Here is a 24,732-nt window from a genome sequence, read left to right as displayed (position 1 = left end):
TAAAACGTTTTCTCATGATGATCCCGAGTTATGTTCAACTCTGAAGAACGCAGTACTTTTTAAACCCTATCAAATATTGAGGGTGGCGGTGGGGGCAGGGAGAGTTGGGGAAGGGTACATCATGAAACACAGAAACACTAAGGATAGTAAATAAATATGAACAAACCTTACCACGGTTTAATGTTACTGCAGGCTGCTTCTGCCCCCAGCCCTACCCTCCACTCACCCCTTTTTTCTTGCCTATTCAATGTGAGGAAGGGACTGCACTTTTGTTGAGACTGTGCAAGATTCCTAGGGAATCATTTTATTCTATAATTTGGGTTTTCCTTTCTCATTGTTCATCAGGTCAACTTAAGCTTTAAACATCTAAACTGTGTAACACTGTACATAAAAGTAAGATCATGTTTAGGACAAAGTGGAAAAGTACCAAATAACCTAAAAAAGATGAATTGGTGAAAAACCTTCCCGTTGCCAACCTCTTTTTTGTTTGTTTGAGGTGATATGAAATAATCAGGGAATATTGTCTCTGTTGGGATGGGGATGCTGGCCAATATTATTTAAAAACTCAAATGGCTGGGCTGGAGGTGGAGGCTGGAGTGGAGGGAAGGCCAAGGGCTGCACACTGTGCTTCATTCTGCAGCAACCCAGTCACCCCCAGGAATACTTGAGCCTCAGTTGATTCCCTGCGTGGGGGCCTTTGAAGTTTCTTAGTTGCCAGTGCTTCTAACTCACAGTCACTGGACCTGGCGTATCAGTAAAAATTGATGGAATGTGCTTTGTGCAATTTTAATCAGAGAAACTAGTTTTGCATTTTTGAGTGGAGAGCAGCGTGCTTATAAAAGATTTTCACGGTCCAGAGGGAGAGCACTGTGAGTGAGGGGTCTCCATTTTCTAATTGGAGGGTCCTGTCCACATCTACTTTGCCTGTCCTCGCTGGGGCCTGCCTAGGTCAGACACAAAGTACACGGAAACCCCCATTCCTGACGAACAATTTTTTACTTTCCTATCCTGCATTTTTCTGTCTTAATATGGTAAAGTGAGACATCTACAGAAGTGATCTCACCTAGTAGGAGATAGTTGTAAATTGTAATTTAGATCATATAAATCTTCGAAGAGAAAATTCTGAATTAAATCTTAAATCTTTTTTTAAAATCTGAGATCACAAATTTGGCAGATGTATTTATTACCTTAATAACAAACACTTTATTTGGATAATTTTTTTTTAATGTAGCTTAAAATTTCAGTGTTGGAATCACTATTTGAGGATTAATATATAAAAAAAGTTCTGTTCCTCCAAACTCATACAGATTCCATTCTTCCAGTACTTTACTGACACATTAAAAAATCTTTCTTCTCAAGGTGGCAACATTTCCTTGCACTTTTATTCTGAATAATATATTTTTTCCCTGAATTCGCTGACTAGAATGTTTGAGGTTTTGTGCTTCAGACCTATAAAATTTTCCATGATCTTACATAATTTATCTCCTACAAAGAGTGTTTAGAAAAATAATAAAAACAGGAAAAAATGTTTTGGTGAATAACAATTATTAATGAGATACCTGGAGGCAGGTTGCAATTATGTCTTCTGTGTCTTTTCTAGATTTCTAGAAGTTTTACTTCATTTTTTTCGCACTTAAAAAAAATACAGTATAGTTAGCATACAGTGTTGTATTAATTTCAGATGTACAATATAGTGATTCAACAATTCTCTACCTTACTCGGTTGCTCATCACAAGTGCGTTCCTCAATCCCCATCCCATATTTCACCCACCGCCTGCCCACCTCCCCTCTGGTAACCACCAGTTTGCTCTTTAGAGTTAAGAGTTGGTTTCTTGGTTTGTCTTTTTTCTTTGTCCATTTGTTGTGTTTCTTAAATTCCACATGAGTGAATTCATATGGTATTTGTCTTCCTCTGACTGACTTATTTCACTTAGCATCATACCCTCTAGGTCCATCCATGTTGTCGCAAATGGCAAGATGTCCTTCTTTGCTATGGCTGAGTAATATTCCATAGTATGTATGTATATACCGTATTTCTTTATCTGTTAACGGACACTTGGGCTGCTTCCATAGTTTGGCTATTGTAAATACTGCTACAATAAACAGGGGTGCATATATCTTTTCAAATTAGTGTTTTCATATTCTTTAGGTAGATATTCAGTAGTGCAATCACTGGGTCATAGGGCAGTTCTATGTTTAGCCTTTTAAGGAACCTCCATACTTTTTCCACAGTGGCTGCACCAGTTTGCATTCCCACCAGCAGTGCACAAGTGTTCCTTCTTCTCCACATCCTCGCCAACACTTGTGTCTATCTTTTCATGCTTTCATTGGACAGACATTTCAATTGAAGATAATTATTCTCCACCAAATAGCATCTTAAATAACCATGCTTTAAGAACCTAAACATAAGTATTTTTCAGTTTAAGTTCCTTACAAGATCAAACTACATATTTTCACCTTACCTGGTTTTAGTTGAAAATTATTTTCATCTGGGTCTTCTTTAGAAAATGAAACAGAACACATTTCATTTTTATATAGAATAAACTTTGTTTTTATTATAGACATGGATCAAAAATAAAAGTTTTTATGTACATATGACATGTAGTGCAAATGAAAGGCTTTTAAATACCACAGATAGATATGTTGTTGGAAACAAAAGGAGATGAATCATGGGGGTTAGGATGGTCGTCCTGGAACGGCAGGAGGGGGTCGCCTAGTGAAAACAAAACAAAACAAAATAACAACAACAACAACAAACGGATGCAGAGGAAGAAAACAATGTTTAAATTAAAAAGAAGTCCAAATAAGAGCATGCAAAATTATCCCACAAAAGTCAAATTCAAGTCAGACAAAAAACATGCAGACGTGCAGGGGAAATGAGAAAACACCACACGGCAAAGTTTGCGGTTCCCAGGACTTTTCCTGGCTCTTGACATTGTGCTAGGTATGAACCATTTGAGCCCACCCCGAAATCTGATGATTTTGTACCATGGGATGATAAACCCATGCAATCATATTCAGGAGAACTGGAAATAGTACCAGAGCCAAATACCTTTATAACCTTGAGTATTTTGTTTCTGAGCCCTGATTTTGTGACATTTGGTTCCTTCCAAAGATTTCGGTAAATGTTATAAAATCTCCATAGGGAGAGCAGAGTTGGTATAGAAATACGATAGGTAAAAAAAAAAAAAAAAAAAAAAAAAAAAAAAAAAAAATTTTAAGATGAGGGAAATTAGAAGGAGTCACAAGATCAAATGAGCCATGTAATCATAATGCAGAAAATGTCAGGGGTTGAACTTGTAAATAAGAATCTGCTCCCGGTGAATATCCTGGTATGATAGCCTTTCCAGGCGAAGGGAAACTACAAGGCTAGGCCTGGTCCATGGGACCCTGGGATTCCGTCTCAGAGTTGTATACAACTGAAGTTCTGATTTATTCTGAACTGGGTCCAGGGTAAATGAGATGGAGTTTGCCAGATCTTTCTCCATATCCCTAGCCTGACTTGCATCTTGTCAGGCCTGCGCTTGTGAAATAAGGATCCAGAGTTGTGCTTCATTTTGACATCAGCCTCTCTGGATGATTTGGTGCCAGAAAGTAAACTCTACGTTGCATTGAACAGCCCTGTAAGTAGGAAAACAGCAGGCCAAATGAAACTTTCCCACTGGTTTCCAGCAGAAATCTGTACTTTAATTTCCTCTTTCTAACCAAATTGGTAATGAACTCAACATTCCGGCAAGTCATGGACCTGTGAGGTGAGCTCCGTACCCTACCCGCTGTGGGACTTCTCTCTGGCTATTCATCCAGGTGTCGGACAACACGCACACTTCCCTCTTACTCTCATAAGACTTCAGTGAGTGGAGCAATGAATTCTACAAAAAACAAAAACAAAAACAAAAACTTCTTTTCATCTCCTACGAGATGTTAATGGAGCAAAACTGTTCTATTTCTGAGCAGTGGTAAAAAAATCTTACCTTCCCTGAAGTCTGAGACCAATTTTTCTTTGGTCCAATTTAAGTGGGCTACGCTAAGGAGGCCTCTCATCCATTTAAATGATGAAGAACTTGTTTTTGGTAACCTTTCAACTGCGGGGGGTCTGCAAGCCTTTAGCTTTAGAGATCCAGGTAATGGGTATCCCTGGTGTTTTCATGAAGAAAGTGTAATTAAATTCCTGTCAGGCTCAATGAGATTTATCACCCGCCCAGCAAACAGAAACTATTTTTGAGTTCTGAAGGGGCTTTAGAACACTTTAATTACCTCAGCAGGGTGGGGAGGTGAGCCATTAACCTGAATAGCAAGTCCATAGTGCTCAAGAGCCATTCTGTTAACATATGCCAAAGCACTTTCCTGTTTGAGCTCGTTTGGTGTTCTAATGCAGAAACAGGATCAGAAACTCTATGTCTTGGAATATATTTCACCTGACAGCTAGGATGTTGGCTTGCAACATCAGAGTGACATTTATTCCCTCAGGCAGCTCCTTTCTTTTCCTCTTTACTTTCCAGGACCAACTTCCCTCTCATTGCCAAAAAAGCACTGTCAATGATGACACCATGTGGTGGCTCAGTGAGTTCTATCACGGATCGTGGCGGTTTGGGTTTTCACTACCTTTCCAGAATTGTCTATATTACTTACACAATGCTGAAGTGCCTGAAGGCAAGCACTGAACATATTTGGGCTTTTTATATGAAGAGCTTTAAACATAGTACCTCATACTGCTGCTGCTTCTGACATGGAAGTTGGAATACTGAATTGGAACACGGAGCTGAAATACTGCGTAGCTAACAAATTTTAAAGGTCAACATGCTACTAGTCACCATACAAGCAAATCTGCCTGAGATTGTAGTCTCAGGTTATACTTTACGTTTTCTGAAAAATAACTTCAAAGAATTGAAGGAACAGGAGGGTAAGGAGGCAGGAAAGTATGTATGTATGAAACATGGGCATAATTCATATCTGAAAGACTCAATTATCAATAAGAGTGATGAATTACCCACATCCTCTTGGATCTACCTACCTCAATGCTACAATCCTTTCCTAGGGTGACATTCCTCTGGCGGGGTTCCTGGGAAGGTCTTAATGACTTTTTTCATTTCTGTTACAATCTCACCAAACATTCTCTGCTTGCTTTCTTTGCCTGTCATTTAGATAAACCTCATATCTGAGATCAGTGGGTGAGTCTGAAGCCTTGGGAAAGTAAGACAGGAAAGTCAAGAAGGACAGCCATTCCTATTTTTCTTTAATCTTTAATTTTAAATCAACCTGGATCCAACCCTTTATAAGAATATAATGGGGTAATGTAATTAATTTAAAGGAGCTCTTTTTTGGAGAGTGAAAGAGAAAAAAAAGCTAATATGGAAAGTTAGCTGAGTCCTCCACAGGCTTACCAAGACTTGTTCCATGCATGTCTCCAATCTGCTTTCATGCCTCCTGCTCTGATGGGACCTTCCTCTTTGGGTCCAGTATACTGCTCTGACCAAGTCCAGAAAGGTGGTCATGGGTTGGGAACTCTGGGTGCTCTTACATTTGATTTCACCACCTGACTTTGTGTTAGTGACAGTCTGTACTGGACTAATCTCACTCGGTGCCTTTTCTCTCTCACCTAAAGCCCCTGAAACAGTCCTCACAACACTAGTCCTGTGAGGTGCTTTATGAACAAAGCATTGATGGTCAGATGAGCCTGAGAAACCTGTAGACACTGACACTCTCTTAGAGATTCACAATGCAATCTGATACTAAAGCTTCTGTAAAATCTTAGTAAAGAAACATTTAATTTTTAATCATCATTTCCCAAGTATATTTAACCAAGAAACCCTTGTGTTTGTGTAATGCCTACTAAAATCCCACGGGATGAACTTTGGGAAGCTCTGAATTAAGACTGTAGTTTTAGTCAACATCTCTTGTATGTACTCTAATTATTAGGCTGCCACAGTGTCAAAGAACATCAACAAACGGTCTTAAAAGTGGCAATGCCGGGTATGTGTTGAAGTACTAGGAAGTAGGGTATGAGATCCATCCAACCCAAAAACCAGATAGGTTTCTCAGTATGAAATTTAAAGATTCTGCTAATAAGCAGAAAAACAATCTTGAAAACTGAGGAGTTATTTACACTGATGCCAGAGCTATTTAAAAAAAAATTTTTTTTTAACATTTATTCACCTTTGAGGGACAGAGCAGGAGCAGGGGACGGACAGAGAGAGAGGGAGACACAGAATCAGAAGCAGACTCCAGGCTCTGAGCTGTCAGCACAGAGCCCGACATGGGGCTTGATCCCATGAATTGTGAGACCACGATCTGAACCAAAGTCGGACACTTAACTGACTGAGCCACCCTGGCGCCCCTGTGCCTGGGCTATTTTAAGACTACAAATGGTAATTTGTCAAATAGTTACCAAATAAGTAGTTCGCCAAATCAGGTCCTTTGGTTTTGATAATTTCCAGTTAGAAATGATTCGGAATAAAGAATCATGAAGTAACACACACACACACACACACACACACACACACACACACACCACAAGTGTACAGCATGATTCTCATCCTCTCTTTTCCAGTAAGGAGTTTCCTTTGAAGGCACTAATGTCTCCATTCATGCAAGATGTATAGATATGAAAAAGAAATTACAACAGGAAAGCATGAATTAATACAACAGCTTTTGCAATTCATCTTTTCACAATGAATGTATCCTGAACACAGAGAGGAAATAAACCAACATTCCTCTTCTCCCATTCCCTTCTTGTCTTCTGTTTTTGGGCGGATGGTTCAATCTGGGACTATGTACGTTGATACAGGACATATCATTAAAACTCTGTAACAAAGAGTCTCTATGCTCTGGAAACTGAAGATGAGGATGAGTTTAGTTACTACTGTTTAGTACTCTCCTATTCCATTTTCTTAATATTAGGGAAACTTAAGGAGTAACTTCTCCTCTCAATGCCCAATGAATAAACAATGGAGGCCAACTGTTGAGTTAAGAGCTCATTTTTTTTCTTGTAAGAAATGCCTTCTGTGGATCTAACATTTGGGCAGAATATTTTCTTTCCTTCTGCTTCCCAGGGTTTTTCATGAACATTTCCTTTTGATTAGCAAAATAAGATGGTGCCTCTTGTCAACGGTCACATTGCATCCTCCAACTGTCTAAGCCTTGTGTCCTTTTTTAACCTAGTTCAACACTGACTTTGAATCAGAAATAAAATGTCTCCTACTCTCCTGCCTTTGATTTGTCCAATTTGCTCTCTTTAAAAATCTTGTCCTTCCCCAAATTACTGACAATAATGCCAAATGCTATTCTCCATTTTGTTAATTTTGGGCCAATTTGATCAAAAGGGTTATAAGTATTTCGAAGCCTCACATTTTACTGATTTGCATGGATATGACTCAAATATATTATACAAGAATGAGGAAGGGGGGAGTCCTTCAAATGTTATCATTTATTTCAGGTTCAGAAATAACAGCTTCACATTTTCACAACAGGTACATGTGACCTTCGAGAATGATACAGGCTTGAGAAACTTGCTTCAAAAATTCCATTCACAGAGTCCATCCATATATCAGCATTAAGAAATCCTGAAAGTGCCAAGAAGACAGTGGAAAGTATTCTGGCTCAAATTAATTAAAGAATCAGTAGAGAAGGTTAAGATTTTGCTTCTATACACTGCTTCTTCATAAAAAAGCAAAAGAGGAATGTGATTCAGAAGAGGGAGAGAAAAGAAACAGACAAGCAAAACAAAGGCTATACATAGGAAATTAAACATACATCAAGTAATGGTGAAATTTCTGGACAAGAATAATTTTTTTTTATCAAACAGGCAGCAGACAATGCAAGAGGTTGACAAGTAATTTTTACCATAATTTTTAAAACATTACACAATGAGCAAAGTTTAAGGAATTCAAGGGTAAAAATTAAAAAAAAAAAAAATGAATGCCTTGAGCTGAGCCATGTGTGAAACTCCAGACCAGAGAGGTGAGAAGTCTCACCAGTATACCAGTATGAACAGGTCTTACGACAAACAGGAGACTCTTGTTTGAGTTCCCTCTCTCTTGCTCTCACACATATGCGCATTCTTACACATATATACAGATAGCAAAGCATATACTACGTATGTTTCAAAATATTCTTCAAGTTTCACGATACAGAGCACCACACAATTTTAAGCATACCAACTAGACAGGATGACTTAAGATTATCTAGAAGACATATTTGACCTTTTAAGAAAGGAATGAGTGATCTAGCAAACTAATTATCGTTTCTCTACAATCATCTAGTTTTATTCACATTAAACTCTGAGCTCACAGGTAGCAGTCCTCTTGGTGGAATGATTTAAAACACTGGGCTTGAGTCTCATTTATTATCTCCTTTCACTGGGTTCCTCAGTTCAGAGACCTACTATTTAGGCTTTATTTTCAGTGGTAAGGACATTACTGTCAATTTCAAATACTTATCTCGTTTACCAAATGAGAAATGTTTACCTGAAAGAGGGGGTGGATGACCTATCTCTGAAGTATTAACTTCTTCCCTGCATTTCTAGAAAACTTACTCAGAAAAGTCCATTATTTTTATTATATTGCTGTCCCTCCACTTTATTTTTTGACATTTACTATAGAGAAAAAATGACTGTGTAGACCAATTTAGCTTTTTTTAAGGTTCAGCTCAGCAATCCAAGAATAATTTATAATTCCAATCAGACCGTAAAAGTGGGTTTCCAGATCTTACACTACATTTGGCAAAAGTAATTTCTTCTTAGATAGCAGTGCTGTGGACTTAGGTCCAAATGTCTGTGGATATTACTCTACCGTGTTATCACAGTAATTCTGAGCTTTGTGCCTCTCCTGGAAAAAATTTTGTAGACCTCATGTATGTTATCACAGTTATATGAACCACTGCCATCACATATTACGGCAGACCCTCCAAAGCGAGCTCTTGTATTAACACAGTTTAAAAAATATATTCATACCCACACACACCAAGCACGTGTACACATATTTACACCCATACATAGCATATATACACAATGCACAAACAATCACACACATGCTTGTGGCATTTTAACAAGTGCTCTTAAACCTACCTACCCAAAGGGGCACAAGACACATGTACTTACAGAAATGAACCTACCATGTATATACTGTACACACAGAGACACATGCATAGAAAATACGTTTGTACACAGAAAACATCAACATTTATCACATACTGGTATTAGGTCCCATTTCATATTTGAGAATTATGGCTACAGTCTATACTAAAAAGTCATAAAATTAATCTACATGACTACTTTTCAATTCTAAGTTTAGAAGGCATACAGTTATATCACAGGAACTGGTTTCCTTAGAATGTTTTGGAATAGAACAAGTTTGTATCTGAACAGGTAGGCAATTTGCTAATAACAGACCCTACTTGCTCTTCTGTGTTATAAATGACAGCTAAGATTAATATTCAGAAGAGTAATCTTGGTAGACGACTTCTGGAAATGCAATATATCTGTCCTAAATCAATACTATTTCAATAGTCTGTCCACAATTGAGTAAACAGTTATTCCAATGAGTCAATAAGCATGCAAGGTTTAGCGTGTGACAAGAAGTGATATACCTATCAAACAAACATACACAGTTTATTTTTCCAAATCCTAAAAATACTGTTATGTTTTATCTGATTATGCTAGGCATCTACTGTGTAGACAACATCAGAGCAATCAGTTAGGAGGAAGCTACACAAAAGATGAGGGGTGCTACGGAAAACTCTCAGCTCATTAGGCTACATTCCCACCTTAAGGCCTGGTATCAGTGCACTTTCCCCACCTCTTAGAGCTTCTGACTTCATTCACACTGACATCTCCTTTTAGCAGGATGCAAATCTTGGGGACATGGTATTCATACTAATTGTATGACACAGTACTGCAGCAAACTGAAAGTATTCTCCAACATGACTTCTGAAATTCCAAGGGAAGCTGGGTTCTGTTAGAAATAACTCACAAGTAAAAGAACAAAAATGTGCCTACAAAGAGAGACAATTGGGACAGTGAAACTGTAGGATTATAATCTGGGAGCAAAAGCCAAAGGCGATAAATGCCATTGTTTATGACTATATAAGATCAGTGGAAAGAAACTTGGAAAAACATCTCCAATTTTCTTTGACATGGTTCGTGCTGATCTAAGAACACACCAGTGGTTATCCACAATATTTTCCTTTAGCAGAAGGAAATTTTTGAAATACAGCAAAATGCAAAACCACATTTAGCACAAAGCCAAACCCTGAAGTATATAATCCGTTAGCTGCCTATTTTAGAGAATTCAAAGGAAGAAGCAAAGGAAATCCTAAAAAGAGGGAATTTTATGAAAAGACCTCACTGTAGATAATTTGTTTTACTGTGGACATTTACTTAACACATTTCCATTTAGCTGCAGGTATTTTAAAAATACATTATGTATCTTGCACATCTGTTCCATTCACAAAAGAGTTAAAGAGTTAAGATTTTTTTCAAAAGAGAAAAAAAAGATGTGAGAAGATTTAGGGTGGTGTTCTTTATACAATCACTTGTAACTTAAAAGTTGAAATGTTCTTTTTGTAAATCTTGTATTCTCTGATTTTTCCCTATTGTAAGTGGACTAGCTGTAACCCTTTAGAATAACCTCAGAACAATGCCATTCAACTTGGCAAGTTCTCTTTTTAATAATGGTTGAAAGTTTTTACTTCATAGTTTATGGGTGTCTGCTTTGGGTATAAACTACACAGGAAATTAAAGTTAAGTTAACATACAAATCATGTTTGCTGCTTTCAAAGGGAGACATTTCAGTTGGTGAAATCTGATTTACTTCTGTAGAATATGAAATAGTGTCATGGGACGCCACTATTCAGTGAGTACTTGCTCTGCTGTCTGGGAACAGTTAGCAGACAGAATTCCACTTGGCTTCTGGCTGTTTCCTACATGCTAATCATCTGGTCCTACATGGTCCAAAACTCAGCCTCAAGACTGAACTATTAACCCCCAAGCTAAACTGATTTTGTAAATTTTAGAAATGTTATTAGCATTTGCCAAGTTGCTTTAGATTTCAATGTCTTAATACCATTTAAAAAAATTTTTTTTTAGAATGACTGGTATAGAGACTCTGAAGTTGTACAACTGCAAAAGTGTGAGCTCTGCTCTTAAACCATGGCATCTCTTACTAAATGACTTCTATTTTCATTCTAGGGCTCCCTTTAAAAATGGTTATCCCAGATAACCATATCTCAAGATCTATTGAGAAAGCCTAGAATGGATAGGAAGTTACATTAAACAGGTTTTAAAAGTAGGATAAATTCTTACATGGGGGAATTACAAATTAGTATGGAAAGAGAAATTTTTGCTCCAACCAAGTAAATAAATAAACAAACCGGAGTTAGTGTCAAAGTGTAGTTAGCCATGCCTAAAATGAGATCAGTACAAAAATTAAATATTTTCCATGTCAACCTTCACTGTAATCTATAAAGAGGTGAATATATTTGTGAATGAAGAAATTACATATTTCCAGACACTTCTAGAGATGTGAAATTTTGCTTCTTCCTTGAACTCTGAAACTAGCCAAATCTACTCACTGACTACCAAAAAATTAAGCTTTGATTCACTGTTGAATATGCTTCTAGCATGAAGCAAAACACAGTGGTATGAGGAAAAGCTCTCTAGAGCAAGCAATGCATTAACTTTTCCTTTGCAAACTACCTTGTGCTTCTGGAAAAGTTTTATTCTTAAGGAGTCCTAATTAAAAAACAACAACAACACTTCCTAGCAGTCCTATGAAATAAAGCAAAAGGAAAGAGGATAGATCTATAATGGGTAATTATAGAGTAGGAGTAAACATTAATAACAGACAACATAATTTTTGTCAGCCAAACAGAATGTGGGAAAATAAGTATGTATGGCTTAGGTCTAAGCCCACCATCTCATAGCTCTTAAGAATTATACTTAATGGGCTACCTGGTGGATAACCTGGGAACTTGTCCAAAGCAATTTCAATATATGCCAGGGTAGGCAAATGATCTCCCACTACTGGGCTGCTATACAAACCTACCCTTGGTCAATATACGACATATAAAGCCTCGAAAGGTTAGCAGTTTTCAAGAGTCAAACTCCAAAGGTCTGATACACCATGAGCAAAGAAGATGAGCAATAATGCATTAGTAAAACTGGTTACTTGCCTACTGATGTCCACACATGCGACTACTCATGATTTACTGATCAAATATGTTGCTTTCGCATAATTCATTAGTAATTAATTGCCATGCCAGACACTTCGTTTAGTCTAACAGGGAGGATTCTAGTGGACGGATTATAGTGGGACGAGTTGGTGATGGGGGTGGTCTCCGGCTAGAAAGAGAGAAAGAGAAAGGTAAAGAAACAAGTAGAATATCTAGCAGAAGGCTGTCCCAAAGACACTGAGTCATGGCACACATGCTCATGCACAGACAGGCCAGCAGGAGTGGTTGCCATCTGTAATGATTTTAACAGTGTCACCTCAGTCATCGAGCATTTTTAAACAAAAATACGCTAATTTTTTCATATGCAAATCTTTCTCAAAACTGAGGCTGTCCCTCCCAATACTAAAATAATAATTAAATCATTTAAAAGCTATCTGAAATATACTGCACATGTCTTCGCCAATAGAGAATGATTACATAGGGTGAACTCTGTTAGGTTATGCCGACTCCAGGAACTTATAAGATATACTAGGCTTCAGGGAATTCTGGGTTTTGAATTTTTATTTCCCTTTAAATAATATTCTTCCTCCTTTTTTCACTGTCAGAATGTTAGTTATCACTTCTCATTGCCTTTAGCAGTAGAATTCTCCAATTTATTCTTTTACTTCTAATTTGCAGGGACCTAGAAAACCAGAGACTCAAGGTTTTCGAGTTCTCTACAATAAGTGTCAACAGGCTCAGGATGAGTATCACTCAGTTTCTGGTCAGTAATGGTGTTTCTGAGGTCAGCTGAGGTTGCTGAATCAACTCCAGATAATGAAATATTACTGTACGTGAGAATCTCAAATTTACCATGTAATATTCTTTATTTCCTGAACCCCTACATTTACTTCCTAAGTGTATTAGTAAACTTTGTGTGGACTTGATTTTGTATGTAGTATCTTGGGGAGTAATTTTTGTAACCAGCAAAATTCAACAAATTCTCCAAAGCTAAACCTTTCTTCTTGATAAAACTCTCCCATTGATTTTTTCAGAAAGATTCCTTCTGAAGTATAGTCATGTCTTGCAGTTGTTTCCGCATTGGAAACACTAGCATGATTAAATCAAACATCCCTTCTCAGGTATGAAGAAGTGAAGATAAAAAAATTAAAGAAAACAATCATAAAATGTTTAAAAATCACAAAGCTATAAAATAAAACTAGACGGTCAAGGAAAAAATAAAAGCAGAAGAGATATTGTTGACCAGTGGTATAAATACCATTTAGGCACAAACTCATAGATATTGGCAGATATCTATGGTCCCTGTACCTGAAAAATGTCCAAGAGGCGTTAGAGGAAAGATTTCCTTGGGAAGGTGCACTCCAATTTAACCTCTTATGCTGGTCTTATCATTAGGCAGGCACTCTATTTTATTTATTTATTTTATTTTATTGTTTATTTATTTTGAGAGAGAGAGAGAGAGAGAGACAGAGAGAGAGAGAGAGGTGGGGAGGGGCAGACAGAGAATCCCGAACAGGCTCCATGCCACCAGTGCAGATGCGGGGCTCAAACCCATGAACTGTGAGATCATGACCTGAGCGGAAGTTGGACACTTAACTGACCGAGCCACCCCGGCCGTCCCCAGGGACTCAGTTTTTTAAAGTGTAACTGGAGATTCCTTACAGGCACAGTAACCAAATTAAACCGTTCAATACTAGTTGTTTAATTTGAGTAAACAAATAAGTCCTCTTTTTTCCAGAAAGGCTACTGGCTACCATGACCACCTGAAATGTTTTGAGTATTCCCTGCTAGGAAAAGTCCTCCCAGACCATGCGAAAGCACCTGCCTTTCCACCACCATACTGCTCGTTTTCATTTAAAAGGACCATATTTATTTAGCTTATGTCCTGAATCTTGAACCTGAATCATTTTCTCCTTTGATGTGAAGTTTCTAGAGGCCAGAGGTCACATCCACTTAACTGGCCTCATACAGTGTTGAGCGTGATATTACGTGCAATTACGTCCTCAGTGCTGTTTTGTTCATCTGCTAGACCTGCTATCCATCCTTCAAGACTCACCTCTGTGATGTCTTCTCTGACCTACTTCCCCCATCTTGATACAGTTGCTTCGAAAGCATCTCAGCATATTTCTATTACAACCATCACACTGAATCCTAATTAGGTTTGTATGTTTACCTCCACTGATGAGAAACGGGCTGTATCTTACTCATCTTCCTATTCTTACAGGGTGTGCTCATCATTCAGCCACTGAACAACTGACCACTGACGACTGAATAAATTAAAGTTATCCCCAGAAGTAAGAAGCAATTGATGAATACAGGGTGCCCAGGTGGCTCAGTTGGTTAAGCATCCAACTTCAGCTCTGGTCATGATCTCACAGCTTGTGGGTTCAAGCCCCACGTGGGGCTCTGTGCTGACAGCTCAGAGTCTAGAGCCTGCTTTGAATCCTGGGTCTCCCTCTCCCTCTGCCCCTCCTCCTGCTTGCACTGTGTCTCTTTCTCTCTTAAAATAAATAAACTTAATAATAAAGTAAACAGAGAAGCAATTGATGAGTATTCACTGATCTTTACATTACATAAAGATATTTGTTAGTCAATCATTGCTGCTGCAGAAAGAAAAAAAAAAGCTACAGTGACATGTAGGATTTTGACCTTTGGAAATGTTACCTATAACATATATACTCAATTTTTTAATAGATGTTTGGAGTAAGTATTAAATAATAGGCCCCCTGTCCTCAGCGAGTTTGATAAATAGTCACATAACCCATAGAAATGTATTCTTAGCAATTAAGCAGTTCTGGGAGGTGGGGAGGGAGTTGGCCAGAATTTGAACTTGAAGGAAGGAAACTCTACCAGAAGATTCAATAATGGGTTGGACTTAATTAGGGGATTTTTTTAAGTGGATATTAAATTATAAATTCAGTGAGAGGCAGGATACAACATGGCATGGCGGGTTGGTAACTGTTTCCTGCATGCATGATAGCTTGCACCAAGGATTGTAGCAAAGGGAGAAACGAATACAAACTAAGTTCTCTTCTGATCCTTTTGTTCTTGGCTGAAATGTCATTCCTCAGTCGTTCCTGACCATCCTATAGTTTCCAACCACCCTGCCCCAGTCACTTCATGGTATTTGTGTATTTCATAGCACTTAATCCTATTTGTAATTATTATTTATTCACTAGATTATTGCCTATAGTTTCTGATAAATTCTTTGAGAGCAGAGACCACATACATATTGTGTATTTATTATGTATATTCAGCATTTAGCATAATGTGATTATGCAGTGAATAAAAGAAGGCAGTGAATAAAAATTTATTAAATAATGTACAAATGAATGACTGAAAAGTGTCTAAACAAAGATGTTTGGCTAGGTTAGAGTACAGGCCAGATCAGAGGGGACAGATCCAATGGGGCCAAGAATAGTTTTGAGGTGTTTACCTGCGAGTTTCCGCTGATAGAGTACTAGATCTGGAGTCAGGAGACATGAATTCTAGCTCCAACTGCCAATTTGTACCTTCACTAACCACCGGAGGTTCTTTAGAGAACTTCCTGAGTTTCCCCATCACAGGCATAGGAGACTCAGACTAGATGATCTATAACATGCTTTCTAGTTATACGTTGCATGCAAAATGTATTGAGCGTCTACTATGTGGACTGCATTATGATGCATGATTTTTAAAAACTCAGAATCTATTCAGAGTGGAAGATGAGCAGGATAGACAAGTATGCAAGTGGTTTTTACTATCGCACCTCATTTCAAGTGGAAAAAGCAGGGGCAAATATGATTTCAGCTGCAGTATATAAAACTTGGAAGACGTAAGAGAATGTAGGTCTATAATGAGGTTATAAGAAATTAGAAATTATGTGATGAGGATGGGAGGGAGGAGTTCAATCATGGGGATAGAGAAGGGAGAGATTTAAATGTTCTGATGGCCCAACTGCTGCTCATTAATCTCGTCCCCAGTTTTGGATCATGCTGATGGACCAAGAAAAAGACAACGGTAATGGGCAAGTGCAGAAAGGAAGCAAGGCAGGACACTAGGGGAACGTAACTGTCTGCTCTGTGCTGGCACTTTTGTCTTTTCTTGTCAAACTTGCAAGATCTTTGGCTCGTGGCATGGTTTTTAATAAAGAAATCAGGAGAATCTCTCCATTATGAGCTCTTTAAAAGCGTCCCTTAGGGCCTTGCATTAAATAGGCACTGCATACCTGTGTGGTGAATCAATGACTAAAAGGATAAAGGACAAAATTTCCATCGTGTACTTTTAAAATAATTGTGACGTCTTTAAAATATGCACCATTTCAGGTTAAAGTAACCCATATATATATATATATATATATATATATATATATATATATACTTAGTAATTAAAAATCCTGAAAGATCCCCCTCCCCACCCTCCTAGAAGGAATAAGCATCATTTTGTTTCCAAAACAAGAAAACTCTACTAGGAAGCAATTCAGGAGGAGCATTAAGTTGTTCAGTGTGATTTTCTTAATAAGCGATCCTGTTTGCCAACTTGAAGACCAGAAATGCATTTAAGGTTTACTGTTAAGGCCATTTCATTGGTCTACTTCCTAACCATTCAAAGAGTTTCCAAAGACATTCACCTCATAAGACAGTTTGTTTTGGGCAAAGCAAAATTGTTTTGTACCAAATTTTGCTCAGTTGCTTTGTTTAGTGATGGGCTTCATTAAGTAACCCATTACATGGAACTGGAGCATCTTGCATCACTTAGTGTTTATTGAAACACTGTGTTGTGTGTGGGCGGTTTATGGTTATGATAGAAGAGCCATGTTTCTGCTTCCAAATCAAAGGGAAAGATGTAATACTTGCAGTTGCATTTGTAGCTGCAGGGATGAACCTTTTACAGTCTTTTGGACAATGACAATTTTTGTAAGAAAGTCCACTGCTCATGCAGGGTGGGTGGCATTGAGGGCGGGGGTGGGGTGGGGACTGGCTTTACTGATAAGAGAAAAATGCATTATTTGTCTTACTGTCTCTTTCAGTTCTCTTCTAAGAATGGAAGAACTAAAATTTCATCTGCTCTGCTTTGGGTTAGCTGGTTTTGAGTATTCATGATGTGAGGCCTATCTTAACAGGGGTTGGGGGAGAATTCTATAGGGCAAATTGCTTTAGTGTGGGGTGGTGGTGGAAATAAATGACTGTTCCTCTAGTTTCTTGCCACCAGGTACCATAACACTGATTGTTGAAATGGCTTGGTCTTTCTGCCCCTGCCTTTATTCCTTGTTGGGGTGGGAAGTGGGAATTATGAGACTGGTAAATGTATGAGCCAGACTGAGTCTACGCAGCTCAGTTTCCTTCCTCTTCTATGTTTAAACTAAGATTTCCGGACTCCCAGGCCAGGATTCTTTCTACTGGACAGTTACATTAGCATGTGCGAAGGCAATGGTTCTCAAATTGGACCATGAGTCAGAATTCCCAGGTGGGCTTGTGAAAACTGAGACTGCTGGGTACCACACAGTGTTTCTAATGTGGTGAGACATTTCTAGCAAGTTCCTAGATGCTGCCGATGCTGCTGGTCCTGGGACCAGGTTCTGAAAACCATTGTTCTAAGGTATAATAAGTGATTTTGGTCTTACTTTATTAGCAATTCAATTCACTTGCAGATAAAGTATGAGCAAAAAGAGAAAGTACCGAAAAAAAACTCTTAAGAAGGATGAAGAAATGATTATAGAAATACTTTGACACGTTTGAGAATTAGATGTAAGATGGGTCAGAGAGGTGTTAGGTTTATTTTGTAAAGACCAAGATACTATATCTCTGATAGTTCTCTTGTTAGTCATCACCAGAAGAATATACTTGCTTAGGGAAGCTTATATTTGCTTATGATAATGTAAGTACAGAAAGTAAGTATCTATGAACATGCATTCCAAATTGTCATCTTTGGAGAGGGTTAAGACTGAAATCCAACCTAAATTAGCTAGGTGAACCACCCTCTCCCCCCCCCCCCCCCAAAAAAAAGGAAACACTCAAAAAAGATATACAAACATTAACACATCTAGAGGAATGAGATATGCCTACCAGGGTAGTATTTGCCTAGAAAAGGATATGCAACAGGCTTCTTTATACCACAAGTTCTCCTCATTAAAGATAATTGAGGCTTTAAAATACTTCTGTCTCAAAAATTCAATTTACATAGAATTACATTAGGATGATGGTAGAGTTACACATCCCAGTTTCTAGGAGTCACGGGATCTGATACCAACTTGCCCAACTTGTTTATCTTATTGATGAAACAGGTAAAAAACAAAACAAAAACAAAAACACCCTTTTTTAAAAGAAGGGTTTTGTGTACTGAACCATAAGAAGTAAGGCTACATCTGGGGAATTTCTTAGAAAACAGAACAAAATAGAACTAAAGCAAAAACTGCTTCTGAGTTTTCTAAAATCATAAAGAGCACCTCCCACAGTGGGCTCTGCTGGGCTTGTCTCGAAAGCAGCCCCAGGCACACATGGCCCTGGTGGATCAGCTGAGTCGGGGTGTCCATAGTCTCTCTCCCTTGGGAACTGTAATGCCTTGTCTCTCCACGGTCCTCCTGAATTACGTCATCCTTGCATTGTTTTTCACAGTTTAAGGCATGTATATATAGTTTATACATAGTTCATCATCTGAATGACATTAATAAACTTCCAATGAACCAAGATTATTCTTTATCCTGCTGACAGTCCTCCACAGCACCTGCAGAGGGCAGTGTCCCAACTAGTAGTTCAGTGGATGGGAATGGATGAATATGCCAAGGACAAATCAGGAGAGCACCTCTGGGTGAAATGGAACAGCAACTAACTAGGACCTTCCCCTTGCAAATGTCTGCTCTACCAGCTTATGAGACAGTATTTTAAACACAGTTGCGTTTGTGCTTTGCTTCTTATTTTGAGCATTTATTAACAAAACAGATTTTTGCATATCTATAAGCTTTGAGGCTGTTTTAAAAAATGCTACAATGGTCAGGATATTGACCACATGAAAGATAGTAGTTTGTAATTTATTATAAAAAATAATATAGGCTGCTATCCAGCATATTTTTGGCCTTTTCAGCGTTAGTAACACAATGAGCCAATACTGTCCAAGAATAGTTTACAGTAGATGTTGGAAAGAACAGAGAACTTGGAGTCCACTTAAAGGGTTTAAGAATTCTCTAATATGATTCGTGCTACATATTAGAGCCAGTTTCTTTCCCCTGTGAAAATGAACCCATGATTTTATAACATATGTCATTGGGAAAGTATGAATCAGTTGATGGAATCTGAAGTAAGAACATAAGGGGAAAAATAGTCCACAACTGTTATTTGATGATATAAACATCTAATATCCTGTATAAATTAGTCCCTGAGATAAATGGTAATTTTAATCTCCCTCCCCACATGGATTTCATTCATAGGACAGTACAGATATACCCACTTCCGTGATTCCAGCAAAAAAGTAACTTAAAGGATGATTTGCCCACATTAACTCTGCTCACTTTGTGATTTGTACAAAATAATTTTATAATAGCATTCAGGCGGGCAAGCGTTTGAATAGAACAGAACAAGAGAGAAAGTATTTGTGTTTAAATTCTTAAAAAATTTTTAAAAAAAATATTTATTTACTTTTGAGAGAGAGAGAGAGAGAGAGAGAGAGAGACAGAATGTGAGCGAGGGAGGGGCAGACAGAGAAGGAGACACAGAATCTGAAGCAGGCTCCAGGTTCTGGGCTGTTAGCACGGAGTCCGATGTGGGGCTCGAACCCACGAGATCATGACCTGAGACAAAGTCGGATGCTTAACCGACTGAGCCACCCAGGAGCCCCTAAATTGTTTCCTACAGTACACTAAATATCGGGTTAATTCCAAAATAAATTTCGATTAAGTGCTGCACACCAACTCATTTTGTATTCTTTCATTTCCCGGTAAGCCCTGTTTATGTGCTACGTGCTGTGTTAAGTCAGAGGTACGGAAACATAATCACTGCCTAGGAGTTTCTATTCGAGATGGGGCAACAGTGTAAGTGCTCTGACAGGGCTGTGCCTCAGGAGTTTCAGGGACACCTGGAGTCTTAGCCTGGGATTGGAAGGTTAGGGGGTTAGAAGGACTTCCAGAAAGCAAGGGAAGTTGAGGGGACTGGCAGCCCAAGAAATAGGAAATAGTATGTGTGAAGGAAAGAAAGCTAGAAAAAAAAAAGCACTGTCAGTTTGAGAAACAAAATGTTGTCTTGTTCTTTATCACAAGTGTCAAAATTCCTTGTTTTGCTCTGAGTCCTAATTCATAAAACGGAGAACTTAGAGGGTTTGGGGTTGTATTACAATATGATTCCTTAACAGCATTATTTTTGAGATTAAAAAAACCCCATGGTTTAGCCTCTGGACTGTTATCACTGACAACAGAAAAGCTGGGTGGAGGGAAAGACTCAAAGATCTGCAAAGAAGCAGAAGGTGAGAGGGATACAGTGGTAAAAGAAAGGATGTGGCTTGAAAAGAGTTTTGCACGCACATGGCTATTGAATGAAGTTAGGCAGTGTCCCTTCCGATGATTTTCTTCCATTTCTCTCCCTCTCTCCTCTTTTCTCCCTCCCTCCCTCCCTCCCTCCCTCCTCCTCTCTCTCTCTTTTGAGAAATCCCCAAAGAGATCTCCAAGAACTTACATGATGTAGAAACCTAGTCCCATTGATGTTGCTGGGGCACAACTATGTCTAACCCTCTTCATCTTCTTCTGTCCTCTTCTCCCTGCCCTCCCCCTCACTCCCACCCCAGGCACCAGGGGAAGGGGTTGGCCAACTCCGCCATTTGGGGGAAGGAGGAGAGGTTGGGAAGGAGGTGCTAAGAACCAGCTACTGGGAGAGGAGATGCACATTCCTTTGTCATCTTAAGTCAGTGAGAAGAGGAAAAAGAAGCAGGGATGGGGAGGAAAAAGGCGCCCCTTTGAATCTCTACATAGAACTGGAATATTTGTTTCTGGTTTGGAAAGACAGAAAAGGCTTTTTGTCCCTCTCTGACAGAGGGCAAGAGTCTTGCAGCCATGAGTATCGGACTTGGGGCCTTACCTCAGGGCATATATGTGACTAGAAATATTGATGGAAAAGTTAACTTTCTAATTCCTTTTATTTTAGTAACAAAAAAACAGAGATCAAGGAATTTGAAGACTTAGGGAAGATTTATGTGGCACCAGTGTTTCACTTCTGCCTGACCGTGATACCTGGTAAATTAAAAGGCCAGTTTTAAAAGCACCACGTGATATTTTTTCTGGCCACTTACGCCTATAAGTCCAAGTGGCAGAAATGGAGACAAAGAGTTACCGGTTTACTAATTACAATCCCAGTGATGATTAAAAAAAAAAAAAAAAAAATCCAGCAGGAGGAGCTCTAACATGCCTTAGAGCTCAAGTTTTAAAAACAAAAAAGTTTAAAGCAAACAGGAAAACAGAGAGGCAGTGTGCCTCACAAGCTGCCATGTCAGTGAACAAATATGTGACTAAGTCCAATTAAATGCTTAGTGCATAGCCAGGTGATGATCCTGGTGGAGACAGAGTGGCCAACATTCCCCCTTCCACGAGTCTCCTCGTTCTGATACAGCTAGACTGGGATTGAGCCATGGCGTTAGCTCTCACAAAAGAGGGAGCAAGAGGCCGATTTCTAGGCAAGTCTACAAGTAATTATTTTCCTCTTAAAGTGTCATACTGTTCCTAAACGAGTCTTTGATGCTGCCTCAAAAACTGCATTTAAAAACAGAATTTTTATCAGGGGCTGAAGGTACTACAAAAACTCCCAAATGTTCCCTCTCCTTTACTCGACGGCTTGATGGGTGCTTTTATTTTTTTTTTACTTTTATTTTTTTTTTAAATGAGGGAAATGCTGTGTTTGTAAAAATTGGTGCTAAAAGGGCAAGGAATCATATGTCCCCTGGGCCATGTAAAGAGTCTGCAGAAAGAATTATAGCTTTCTAACACACGCACACACATCAACTGGAACACAAAGAATTTACTCAAGAAAACTGAAAAGTATATGAATTTAACAGTTATAGGATTTGAGGGGTAAGCCTTTCCATTCTGGACAGTGTTGTGGGAGTGGAGTGGACGAGTGGGCATAGAGGATGGTCAGAATTACTTAACCTGAAGGAAACTTTCAACCAATCCCTTTTAATCTATTGCCAATAAGAAGTCAAACTTTTTGTCTTACACCTTAATGGTATGCCCACATTTAAAATTTTTATACAAGCTTCTACAGAAACTTTAACTAGACCAATTCAGACCAAAAGTCACTAAATAAAGCTAGTCTAGACGGAAAAATCTATGAAAACCATATGTCTTTTAGGCATCTGTCTTACAAAAACTGCCATCATCCTGGAGGAATAGTTCACAAAATATGCTTTTAGGAAAACACTGCTGTAATGACCATGGAGCTGTGCTTAAGAAGACGGCTTGACTTGGAGAAAGTGAAGCCAACATGTTTACAAGTGAAAGGCTCTCATTTCTACATACATCTGTCTGTAAACATCACGGAAAGGACAGCCAAAGGAAGATATAATTTATATTTCCATTATCTTAGAAGGGATCAAAAGAGTTAGTTTGTTCCTCCACACTCCTACAGAACGTTAGGCCAAGGGATCTCAAAGCCACTCTGTTCTCACTCACAGAAAACTGTTTTGGATAATGTTGTACGTGGATGAGGCCAAAGAACCAGAACATTTTCTTCTGATTATTACCTCATCCTGCTGGCTTGCCAAACACTAGAAGCTAGAAGGCAGGTGTCCGACATAAGTAACTAAAGGAAGACTGTCCTGTTGGATGTAGGGCTCACCTGAGGGACAAGGGAACTCAGGATTGGGGTACAAAGCAAGAGTGCAATGAGAATGCAGCAAAGAGAAAGGTTCTAAGACCTCGCTTTTCTGATTTAATATTGCTTTCTCAACTGGAGACAGTGGTCAGTGCTACCTTCATTGTTCTGGCTTCATATTTTTACCTCTCAAAATGCACGCTTAATAAGCAGCATGAACTCCGTAGGAAAAAGTATAGAAAAGCAAGCTTTACTCATAAAAAGAACAACACTTTAACTGAAAGCTGAACAGTCTATGGAGATTATGAAAGTATTTACAAGTTGCAAGGACTCCTTGTGACACTCACATTTTCTTTTTGCTCAACAGGGAAGGGGACTTTGGAACAGTACAGTAACAGTGGCTATTGGCACGAGTGCCCCATGTGTCGTTCAGTCACCTAGAAGATGGTGAATGAACAACATACATCAAATAGCTACATGTGGAGAAAAGGTCCTGGGTTGGAGGAGGCAAGTATGGTAAAAAAAAAAAAAAGAAGGAAATTTATAAGATGCAGTCAATTATACACCAAAGTTTTAGGCAAAAAGGAGAGGCACTATTTCAACATGTCTATTCAAAGATACTGTGCTTTAAAATGAGTTTTCAAGTATTAAGATGGTAATGGGATAATTTAGAGTGTCTGGAATATTAAAAAAAATCAAGTAATCATATCAACATGCCTTGTTACAGATTCCTACACTGAACAATAGGGCATTTAAGTAAGTTAATCAGTGTCTAATGATGAGTCACAGGGATTTTTGTGGTCCATTAGTTTCAGTCCTGAGTACTCTGACACTGCTATTGACGAGCTAAAACTAGAAGTTTGCTTTCTTTCAAATAATATGTGTAGCATGGGTTTTATTTTGACCTTAGACTCAGATATGTGGAGGGAAATTACTGTGGTGGTTTCTCTAGTTAACACATTTACTAATGTTTCCTTAATTTTCCACCCCAAGAGGCAATAATTAAGGTAGAATTTGCCTCACATGAAGTTTTATTATTTTAGTTATTAAAATATTTTCCAACACTACCAAGAAGCAAAAAAGAAATTCTGGTTGTTTTAAAAATAAGTAGACATTTTCCTCAGGTTTTATAGCTTTTCCTCCGTGAATGGTGGTCTAAAGGTGGAGCAGTGTATAGACTTTCTGGCAAAGTCCCTTGAGCATGATGCTAAGGGTAGATTTATTTGAGGGAAAAATTTCATTCACTCTTAAAATTGGCTTTGAGAACAATCCTAATATAACCTTAAAAAAATACACATGGTACAGAATATATCTTATATAAGCATCCATGCCCAAGTGAAATAATTTCATTTTAGACTTTCTGGGCTGCAAAATACCTTTGAAAGTCTTTCTCATCTACTCTCGCAAGAGGTCTCATTCTAGATCAATGTCATATATACTGACCAAAATAAATTTAGATAATGCTGCCTCATGGAAATCTGAAACCAAATATAGGTAATATTTACGTGGTGGAGATAACTGCTATATTTGACCATAAAATAAAATCACTTCCCAGATCATATTCAAAACCACCTGAAGCCTTCTTCTCACACAGTCTCACTTCCTCTTGGTTCTCAGACCTGCCACAGAAGCCTGGGGACTCTTGTGTGGCGGTGCGGCTACTTTGTGGTTATCCAGGTCTCGTTAGTCTCCCTCTCCACTGGGTTGTCAGCCCTTCCGCAAAGGAAGCAGGGGAGAAATGGAGCTTATTTCTGTTTATTTTTATTTAAAGTTTATTTGTTTACTTTGAGAGAGAGAGAGT

At 38.5% G+C, this 24,732-nt stretch overlaps 1 protein-coding gene across 7 annotated transcripts in view; it reads right to left on the bottom strand.

Annotated features, from left to right (window-relative positions):
• Window positions 1–2,139: 2,139 nt before the first annotated feature.
• Window positions 2,140–24,732, bottom strand: part of DNM3 (dynamin 3) — a 557,387-nt gene continuing 534,794 nt past the window's right edge. For 4 of the 7 annotated variants that reach the window (XM_043568976.1, XM_043568978.1, XM_043568979.1 and 1 more), the window contains one exon: window positions 10,677–12,334. In XM_043568976.1, coding sequence (XP_043424911.1) covers window positions 12,265–12,334 — 70 coding nt within the window. In that variant the 3' untranslated portion in view covers window positions 10,677–12,264. Of the gene's footprint in view, window positions 2,714–10,676; window positions 12,335–24,732 lie in introns of those variants that run through there. The other 3 variants (XM_043568980.1, XM_043568982.1, XM_043568983.1) reach the window with 1 other exon arrangement.

Source organism: Prionailurus bengalensis, chromosome E4 (assembly GCF_016509475.1).
Source record: "Prionailurus bengalensis isolate Pbe53 chromosome E4, Fcat_Pben_1.1_paternal_pri, whole genome shotgun sequence".
Classification (NCBI taxonomy): Eukaryota; Metazoa; Chordata; class Mammalia; order Carnivora; family Felidae; genus Prionailurus; species Prionailurus bengalensis.
This window is presented reverse-complemented; position numbering and strand designations above follow the sequence as displayed.